General features: G+C 40.8%; 2 protein-coding genes across 4 annotated transcripts in view; both read left to right on the top strand.

Moving 5' to 3' along the window:
* The window catches only part of LOC103385719 (sodium-coupled neutral amino acid transporter 3), a 14,794-nt gene extending 11,050 nt beyond the window's left edge, over positions 1 to 3,744 (top strand). For all 3 annotated transcript variants that reach the window (XM_008319686.3, XM_008319685.3, XM_008319687.1), the window contains 9 exons: positions 114 to 196; positions 459 to 517; positions 757 to 909; positions 1,021 to 1,100; positions 1,201 to 1,301; positions 1,672 to 1,796; positions 2,247 to 2,391; positions 3,208 to 3,311; positions 3,474 to 3,744. In XM_008319686.3, the coding sequence (XP_008317908.1) occupies positions 114 to 196; positions 459 to 517; positions 757 to 909; positions 1,021 to 1,100; positions 1,201 to 1,301; positions 1,672 to 1,796; positions 2,247 to 2,391; positions 3,208 to 3,311; positions 3,474 to 3,578 (955 nt within the window). In that variant the 3' untranslated portion in view covers positions 3,579 to 3,744. The remainder of the gene's footprint in view (positions 1 to 113; positions 197 to 458; positions 518 to 756; positions 910 to 1,020; positions 1,101 to 1,200; positions 1,302 to 1,671; positions 1,797 to 2,246; positions 2,392 to 3,207; positions 3,312 to 3,473) is intronic.
* Positions 3,745 to 5,054: 1,310 nt separating this feature from the next.
* The window catches only part of LOC103385718 (guanine nucleotide-binding protein G(i) subunit alpha-2), a 14,054-nt gene continuing 9,116 nt past the window's right edge, over positions 5,055 to 9,992 (top strand). Inside the window, exon 1 of the mRNA XM_008319684.3 lies at positions 5,055 to 7,747. Coding sequence (XP_008317906.1) covers positions 7,630 to 7,747 — 118 coding nt within the window. The 5' untranslated portion in view covers positions 5,055 to 7,629. The remainder of the gene's footprint in view (positions 7,748 to 9,992) is intronic.

Raw genomic sequence — 9,992 nt, 5'->3', positions numbered from 1 at the left:
TATATATGTATATATATACATATATACATATATCTGTAAACCAGTCTCAGTTTTTTTTTTCTAGTGTCTTCCTACGATGTCTCAGTTTCATTCAAGTCTTTTTCCTCCCACAGTTTGTGGTACTTGAACGGGAACTACCTGGTCATCATGGTCTCTGCCAGTATCATCCTGCCCCTGGCTCTGATGAAGCAACTGGGTAAGAAGCTCCGCAGGTTCACCTGGTGTCTGTCTGTCTGACCGACCGCTACATGGTACATGGACCAGTGTACATGGTACATGGACCAGTTGTCATGTTGGGTCAGAAATGTCACGTTGATTTCTAACGTTGATCTTGTGTCTTTAAAGTACAAGGTTTATGATGAGATGAAGTTTTCATTTTGACAATATTCAGACTCCATGTGTTCAGACGAGTCACTGATGATGTCACGGTTTGATTGACAACTGTGTCACCTCCACAGGTTACCTGGGCTACACCAGTGGGTTCTCTCTCAGCTGCATGGTGTTCTTTCTCACCGCCGTAAGTTTCGTCCACTTCACACCCGCGGTCGGCGCCATGACTTTTTGGCGCGTCCCTTCACTTTCCCACCCTCACCTCTGTCTCACACGCTGCAGTGGTATGTTGTGATGTTTGGTGGACGCTCCTTTTAAACATCAAAGGCTGGGACTGAATGTTTCTCCTCGGTGCTAAAAATCAGAAACAAAAACCGAACCGGATCGGATCGGATCGCTGATTTATTTATTTTCAACTTTTTACAGGTGATCTACAAGAAGTTCCAGATTCCCTGTCCGTTTGAAGAGTACTCCTCCAACAGTACCGCCGCCCACCACACCGTGAATGTGTCAAACCACGTCGTCCACGCGGACCAGGAGGTGGACTGTTCCCCACGCATGTTCACCATGAACTCACAGGTGAGTCGGAGTCGGAAAACTTCACTCCAACTTCCACTTCTACAGAAATGGAAAAAAAAAAAAGTCTGTGGTTTGGTGGTCGCCCCCCTGAGGTCATGTGTGTCCCTACAGACGGCGTACACCATACCCATCTTGGCGTTTGCCTTCGTTTGTCACCCCGAGGTGTTGCCCATTTACACCGAGCTCCGCAAGTGAGTCATGGTCTCGGAAACCTGCGATATTTGATGTCGCGTCGGTGTAGAATGTGTCGGTGTAGAATGTGTCGGTGTTTGACGTTGACTCTGATTCCAGTGCAACGAAGAAGAAGATGCAGAAGGTGGCCAACATATCCATCTTCGTCATGTACTCCATGTACTTCCTGGCCGCGCTCTTCGGGTACCTGACCTTCTACGGTGAGAACGGTCTGCAGTTGTTGGCGTTGGTGTTTACTGCACACACACACACACACACGATATAACACCTCAACTCTACCAGTTGTTGTTTAATGTTGTCAGATGGATTCACACGTCAGTCTCTTCTTCTTCCTCGTCTTCTTCTTCTTCTTCCTCTTCTTCTTCTTCTCCTCCTCCTTCTTCTTTTTTTTTTTTTTTTCTTTTTCTTCTTCTTCTTTTTCTTCTTCTTCTTCCTCTTCTTCTTCTTCTTATTCTTCTTCTTCTTCCTCTTCTTCTTCTTCTCCTCCTCCTCCTTCTTCTTTTTTTTTTTTTTTCTTTTTCTTCTTCTTATTCTTCTTCTTCTTCCTCTTCTTCTTCTTCTGACCTGCAGGGAAGGTGGAGGCTGAACTGCTGCACACCTACAGCCGGATCGATCCGTTTGACACTCTGATTCTGTGTGTGCGTGTGGCTGTGCTGACTGCTGTCACTCTGACTGTTCCCATCGTCCTGTTCCCTGTGAGTTTTCCAGCTCATAATTCTCCTAGTGGTCAGTCAGCTCCGAAAAGTCCTTTTTTCTAAATACAAACTTCTTCAAACATCTTCTAATTAGTGTGAAAACTGACTCCAAGTCTGTTGTGAAACAGGCAGAGATATTTAAAAATGAACTTTTCCTACCGTAAATATTCTTGGACGGATCAGGTTTTTAACTCTGGAACAGAAGGATCTACGTTTGTTGGACGGATCAGGTTTTTAACTCTGGACCAGAAGGATCTACGTTTGGAAAGAAAAGAAAAAAGAAAATGAACCAACCACTCGGAATTCCGTTAATTTAAATTTTGTTAATATAAAAAAAAATAACGATACAGTTCTGTAGAATATCAGTACAGTATCGTGAAACAAAATCCTGATACCTCATATATGTATATATATATATATGTGTGTATATATTTATTTGTGCGTCCACAGGTTCGTCGGGCCATCCAGCAGATGGTTTTTCCCACCAAGTCCTTCAACTGGCTGCGTCACATCGCCATCGCCGCCATCCTGCTCTCCATCATCAACTTGCTGGTCATATTCGCTCCAAACATCCTGGGCATCTTCGGCATCATCGGTGAGTGCGACCCACAGTTTGAACCACGGCCTCAGTACAGAAACGTGTGACCCGCTTCTGACGTCAGGCACCGGTGTCGCAACCAGAGCTGGAACAACAACGAGAGAAGTGTCGGACGTTTACGATGACGGGTTTTAATGTCATCGGAAAAATGTCGTAGAAGTTATTTTTGCACATTTCAGTTACATGCTAACGTACGTAATTATTAGTAATTATTAGTCACCTATTCAGTCTGTGTTTACTGACTGAAGTCTGCACCGATTCTCCTGGTTCAGAATATGAACATGTGACCAAAGCCTGTTTACAGAGAGAGAGAGAGAAAGAGAGAGAGAGAGAGAGAGAGAGAGAGAGTCAGACCTGAGTCAATATTGTTTTCATGCCTTTATCTCCAGATCGGCGCAGTGTTTCGTGGGTTAGAGGTGAAAGTTGAAGCCTCTTCAAAGAATACTTCAAAGCTTCGTTTTTTTTCCCCTCTGACAAACATTGACGAGTGTTTAGGAAAAACACATGAAGGTTTTCGGAGCGTCGTACCAAGACGAACACCGACGTACACAGACCGTCACGACCTGTGTGCAGGGGTCACGTCAGTCAAGTTAAAACCAGATAAAAAACAAAAGTAAAGAAAGAAAGAAATTCTTTGTACTTTGTTTGGTTTTAAAAAAATATATATTTTTACAGAAACTTTGGGAAATAATCACTGAAAGACAAAAGAAAAAAAGTCAAAGTTGAATTAGACGTTTGACTGGTTACCAGTTAACCAGCTAATAACTAGACTGGTGGTTGAATCTGTGACTCATGGTCGTGTCCTTCCTGCAGGCGCTACGTCGGCCCCCTGCCTCATCTTCATCTTTCCTGCGATCTTTTACATCCGTATCGTCCCCGTGGAGGATGAACCCATGAACTCCCGTCCAAAGATCCTGGTGAGGCTAACGCTCGCTGAACCGACCAATCATTTCAACTGTTGACTAATCTGAAGATCTAAGGACAACATGTCTGAAACGTTTTGTTCTGATTACCGTCATTTCCAGACTATAAGTCTGGTTTTGTTTTTTTTTTGACGCTGTTCCTCTTTTCTCCACCAGGCGGCCTGTTTTGCTGCTCTGGGCTTTTCCTTCATGGTAATGAGTCTCAGCTTCATAATAATCGACTGGACAACAGGGGGCGGTCAATCTGCAGGAGGCCACTAGATGCTGCCTGGGTGTGTGGTCAATGTTGAAGGAAGCACTATAACCTGGGTGGGGTCACAGTGCAGTGCTGCCCCCCCAACCCCCCCCCCCTACTCTTCCTGGTGTTAACATCTACAGTTAGAAGCGTGAGCTGAAATGACCAGGGCTTAAATACTTTTTAACTTTTTTTTTAAAAAAAAAAAATAATTTTATTCAAATTTTTCAATAATTCAGTGTAACATAGTGCAATGATAATGCAATTTAAATAGAAATGATCATAAATGAACAGGGTCTTAAAAAAAAAAGAAAAACAGACGCCTTTTTATTCACACACAAACAGCTGCAGCTGGTACTGTATACACACACACATACTGTATGTGTGTATATATAAATATATTTACATATACACACATACAGTATGTGTGTGTGTATACAGTACCAGCTGCAGCTGTTTGTGTGTGAATAAAAAGGCGTCTGTTTTTTTTTTTTTTTTAAAAAAAAAAAAAAACAGACGCCTTTTTATTCACACACAAACAGCTGCAGCTGGTACTGTATACACACACACATACTGTATGTGTGTATATATAAATATATTTATATACACATATATGTAAATATATATGTATATAAATATATTTATATATATACATATATTTTTATACATGTATATATAACCATATATATATGTGTATATATATATAAATATATGTACATATATGTATGTATATATATATATATGTATTTATATATTTATATGTATATATAATCTTTTAGACTGGATACACGCAGATATTTAACTAAAATACTTCAGAAACTATTTTTACACAAATATGATGTAGTTTTTTACGTGACGCACCAACCAGGCGTCGCCATGACAACAGTTGTCAACTGTTCACCCTCAGGTTCCGCGGGGACGTGTGTGGTGAGTGAAGTGTTAAAACTCGAATCTTTTCATTTTCATCAATCGAAACAGAAACAGAATAAAAACAGGAATGTATATTTATTTAGCAGCGCTTTTAATTTTTGAAGAGATATATTTAACAACTGTGTATGACGTGAACAGCAACACGAAACTTAATTAGCTTAATTTAATGCTCTTATTGTTACCTCAATGCCAAACAGCCAACTTGAACAATAACTTTACTTCAAGTTGTGGATGTTTCATGAATTATAAATATTTTTTTCCCTCAGATTAATTTAAGTGTAAGAATAAAAAATAGATTTTATTTAGTTGATATCTTACTAACCTAAACCAGCGACCAACAACCAGTGATAATTACACTGATACTTTTTTAACCAGCGAACTCAGTGGTTCCCAACCTTTTTTGTACCAAGGACCGGTCGATCGGTACCAGCCGTTACTGTGGACCAGTAATATCGCGCCATCATTGAAGGATTTTCAAAATAAAAATGTCTTTTAGACTTTCTTCTGTTAGAGCCTGAATGACCTTTGACCTGTAGTTCTGAAACATTGACAGATTATCTTTGAATCAAAACAATAAAGGGACATGACTGGATTATTTTAGAATGAAGTACATTAGTAAAACTGAAGTACATTTTTTTCACTGCGAAAATGACCTACGGACCGGCACCGGCCCCTGGACCGGGGGTTGGGAACCCCTTCACTAAACTTTAAGAACTTTCTTAAATTGTCAATTCTCATTCGTACATTTTTTTTTTAGTTCTTTTGAATAAGTCCGTCCAGATAGTGCCACCTGGTGGCAGCGGTTTAGCGACACTACACCAAGATTAATCAAATATATTTTGATGAAAACCTCATGATTATCAGGATAAAAAACTGTTGCCTTCTTCAGTATGTGGGATAATTATCATTTTTAAAATGTTTCCTACTCGGTCGTCGTTCTGTTCATTGATTTAACCCAACAGTAAACGAGGCTTTCGGTTGAACTGCACCCCCTGGTGGTCTGGTCCAGTGTGTGAGTTTCATTTTATTCATTTGAAGATGTACTGATGTATTTGTCACTCTGCTGTAATGTCTTTTCTGCTCTGGATTTTGTAGCGTGTCGCTCTGCTCTTACTCTGATGTTGTGATTATTATTTAGACTCGATGATTCAGATGTTTTTTTTTCTCGTTAGCGTAGCGTTGGTTCTGTCGCCGTTGCAGTCGAAGCTAAACATATTTGAGATATTTATATCAACAACAAGAATTGGTTCAAATCATTTTCAAATCATCTTGTTTTTTTTAACAATGCAAAATCTTCAACTTTCTTGTTACCAAAGATGGTTTTATTTTGAAGGTCTGTAATTCTTCACTTCCTCCAGATTATTTATCACGTCTGTGTTTTCTGTTTGTCACTGAGCTTTAACCCAGACAAAGTCAGTGTGAGGTCCATGTCGTAGGTTGAATAGTGGGACCCATGTTGGTTTGTCCACCGGTTCACCGTAGACCGACTAGTAACATATGTCACCGGACGCTAGCAGCGGACGCTAGCAGAGTAATTCCTTCGATAAGGAATGAACTTTAGCAGGAGGAATATTCACTGCTCCTTCCGACTTTTGTGATTTGTCATTTTCCATGTGTTTTGGCTGTGAGTTAAATGAAATATTAGTTTTGTCGTACGACATTCATTTTAGGAGATTACGCCAAAAAACAAACAAAAACCAACTGTCTACCTGCTGCTTGTCGATGCTCCTCGCTGTGAAACAGAGGCCAGACTCATCACTTATGCATTTTCCTAAGAATTAAAATGTGTTTGATATTTTATTACGGGCTAAATGTGGGAATTAAAACTAAGGTTTGAGGAAAATTTGATGAACAAAATGTGGCTTAAATATATGTACATATAAACATTTTATATTTGTGATGCATAATAGTGTGTACAGTGTAAAGAGCAGTGGCAGTTTTAGTTTTTGGCAATAAAGTAATTATAGATGTTTCTAAATTGTCCGGATGTTTCCTTTGTTGACGAGAGTAAAGTTCTCCTCGTGACTGAACCCTGACCTGCCTCCTCACCTGTAGGTGGTGATGATGGGTTGTGTTGTGACCTTCTGTGTCATGTCCAAACAACATGTGGTTTTTTTTATCGTAATTTAAAGAACGGTCATTTGAGTTTGTTTGATGTCAAAACCACTGGAAAAACACGACGTGGAAAATGTCCCCACTTTTCACGTGGACGGACGTTGGTCCTCACAGGAGCATAAATACAAGAACACACACACACACACAGAAAATAAAAATATACTGTATATAAATGTGTTTTAGAATAATAATTATTTTTTCACGTTTCTAACAATTAACAAAGCCATGTTCAGTTTTTTTAGTACTGATAAAACGATTTTTTTTTGTTTTAAATAAAAAGCATTTAATAAAGAAATCTTTGTCTTTTTAACTGTAAACACGGTTCTTCACCGTTGTGCTTCACCAGGCGGCGCTGTCTACCAACTTTCCAATCGGTGTGATCGTGTGCCAGGACGGTTTCATAAATATTTAACCGAACCTTTTAAATCTGTTCAGCCTCAGTCCCACTGGTCACTGCGGTCCACGCTGGCACCTTTGTTTGTTTGTTTGTTTGTTTGTTTGTTCCATATGCAGAGGAATGAGATTGACGCTGGCACAGCGCCCTCTGCAGTTTGCACAGCGTACTTCGTCTCGGTGCCTTCCTCTCTAATTGGTGCCACAGAGAGAGGGCGAGGGACGCGTCCGCGGGAGCTCACCTGCTGTAACCCGACCGTCGTGACAGGTTGACGTCGATGCGGCGGCGGCGACAGATTCTCAGTGAACCGTCAGACCAGAGGTAGAGACCGAGGACAGACGTTCAACCGAGGACGCGCTGCCCACCAGGCCGAGACGGGGCTGCGTGGATTGACGGACGGACTGATGGATGGACGGACGGATGAAGGACCGGGTTTTAAGCCTCCTCCACATGGACCGTGACCAACTACGAGCCTGGCGCCGCGTGGATGAATTCGCTGCACCTGTGAGGCGGGAACGTTGACTTTTGACTCGTTCGGAAAAACTCCGCTGCTGGACGTTCGAAGTTCCGTCCAAACCGTCGGTAATAGTTGAAGAATTTGAGGCCGGGGTGGTCGGTGAGCCCCTCCGTGTGGAGCCATGGGTTGTACGGTGAGCGCCGAGGACAAGGCTGCAGCCGAGCGGTCGAAGATGATCGACAAGAACCTCCGGGAGGACGGAGAGAAGGCGGCCAGAGAAGTCAAGCTGCTGCTGCTAGGTGGGTGACCCGCCGCACCACGGCCACCACTAACGACCACAACAGTAAATATATAAATACATTCAGTCTAAATTTACACAACAGTAAATATATAAATACATTCAATCTAAATATAAAATATATAACAGTAAATTTGGAGTCACAGACGATCTTTGATTGTTTTATTTAATTCCTTGTAAAAAAAAAGAAATAGTTTTCACACAGAAATGTCAATTTCAAATAAAAGTTAAAATTTGATTCTTAGTTATTGTAGATTTTAATTTTATTCTTATTTTTCCCCCATTTTTAATGTCCTTGAATTTGATCATTTTCATTAGGTGAGAATTTATTTTTTGAAGTTTGTGGATCTAAATGATCCCAGTCATGTTTTGACATGAAGTTGTTGTTGTTGTTGTTGTTGGAGGTGTACAGTCACACAGACGACCGGGTGTTGAACTGTGTTGTACCCTGTCCAGTTTTTTTCAGATTCATAGAATAAGTCAAAAAAATCACTAAAAAAAATTCAGTTCCTCTAAAAAAACATCTTTCAGTTTTGGGTCTAATTCAAAAACAATGGAGAAAAGAAAATTCTAGGGCGTCGGAAAATCTGATGAAATAAACCGTAATAAACCGTAACCACAGCTGAAGGTTTGACAAAGATGTTGGAGAAACCTGGAAAAGCCTGGAGAGGCCTGGAAAAACCTGGAGAAACCTGGAGAGGCCTGGAGAAACATGTCCCAACTGGTACTACATGTATTGTAGTTTGATCAACTGAAGTTAAATATTCTCCCTCCCACAAAAAAATATCTTTCCCCGCTCCCCCGGGGGGGGGGGGGGGGGTCGGGGGCTCTGTGATTGGTCAGCCAACACTAACGTCCAGAGTCAAACTTGTGGACAGGAAGTAAACATCAGAAAAAACCTCAAAAACTGATGTGGTTCCCAACCCCTGGTCCAGGGACCAGTGCCGGTCCGTAGGTCATTTGATACCAGGACACGTTTTCATTATCATCAAAGAAAATCTGTCAATGTTTCAGAACCACAGGTCAAAGGTCAATCAGACTCTGATACTAACAGATAAAAGACTAAAAGATGTTTTATTTTGAAAATCTCATCATCCTTCAACAATGTTCCAGTATCACTGTCTGCAGTAACAGCTGACACCGACCGACCGGTCCTGGTACTGACTGTAGTCCCAGCAGAACTGTTGGTACCGATTAGAAGTACCGATGCCAGGGTTGGTTATAGCTAGATAAAAAATGTAGTTTATATAAATATGTTCACAAAAAATTAATATCAGTTCCTTCAACGTCCTCTGTTTGTTATGCTAGCATTGCTAACATGCTACATTATTATTATTATTATTTCTCCTTCTGCTGTTTCGTAAATCAAATTTCGCAAATTTTCGATCGTAGACGTTGTCACCTGACTGTAGTCCCAGCAGAACTGTTGGTACCGATTAGAAGTACCGATGCCAGGGTTGGTTATAGCTAGATAAAAAATGTAGTTTATATAAATATGTTCACAAAAAAATTAATATCAGTTCCTTCAACGTCCTCTGTTTGTTATGCTAGCATTGCTAACATGCTACATTATTATTATTATTATTTCTCCTTCTGCTGTTTCGTAAATCAAATTTCGCAAATTTTAGATCGTAGATGTTGTCACCTTGTCTCTGAGTGTGTGCGTGTGTGTGCGTGCAGACGGCGTGTGTGTGTGTGTTGAGGTGGAGTTGGGTGGGGCTGGATCTGTGTCATCCTGGTGTGACAAGCTGCTAACGGAGGCTGAATGTTGGGAAATGTTCAGAGAGTGAAGTGGACGGAAAATAATGTTGTTGTTTTGACTGTCGCTCCTCCAGGATGACTGTAAGACACGTAGTACTCTGTGAGTACTGAGTACACAGCAGTACTCAGTGATGCTGTGGTACAGTGACTAATGAAAATGTAGAAAAGATCAAATCATCAAATGAACAGTTTATGGAATCGTGTCAGTTTCTCGGCCAAGTAGTACTGCAGTATCTCAGGTACAGAACTGTACCAAATATATAGTACTCTCTATGCTAAATATAATGTAACGTAATGTGTAGTATAGTACTGTTACTGGTGCAGTACTATGTGATACATATATACAGTATATGTGATGTCTGCCTCTCTTGGTTAAAGCGTGTGTTTGACGTCAGTTGTTGATGTTTGACTCCAGTTCAACGACATGACGGTTGTTGTTGTTGTTGTTTTTCTGTTGAAGATATTTACGTGTTCTGGTGGTGGGG

The sequence above is a fragment of the Cynoglossus semilaevis genome, chromosome 11 (genome assembly GCF_000523025.1).
Source record: "Cynoglossus semilaevis isolate Cse_v1.0 chromosome 11, Cse_v1.0, whole genome shotgun sequence".
Lineage (NCBI taxonomy): Eukaryota > Metazoa > Chordata > Actinopteri > Pleuronectiformes > Cynoglossidae > Cynoglossus > Cynoglossus semilaevis.
Note: the sequence above shows the minus strand (reverse complement) of the source record. Positions and strands in the feature narration are given on the sequence as shown.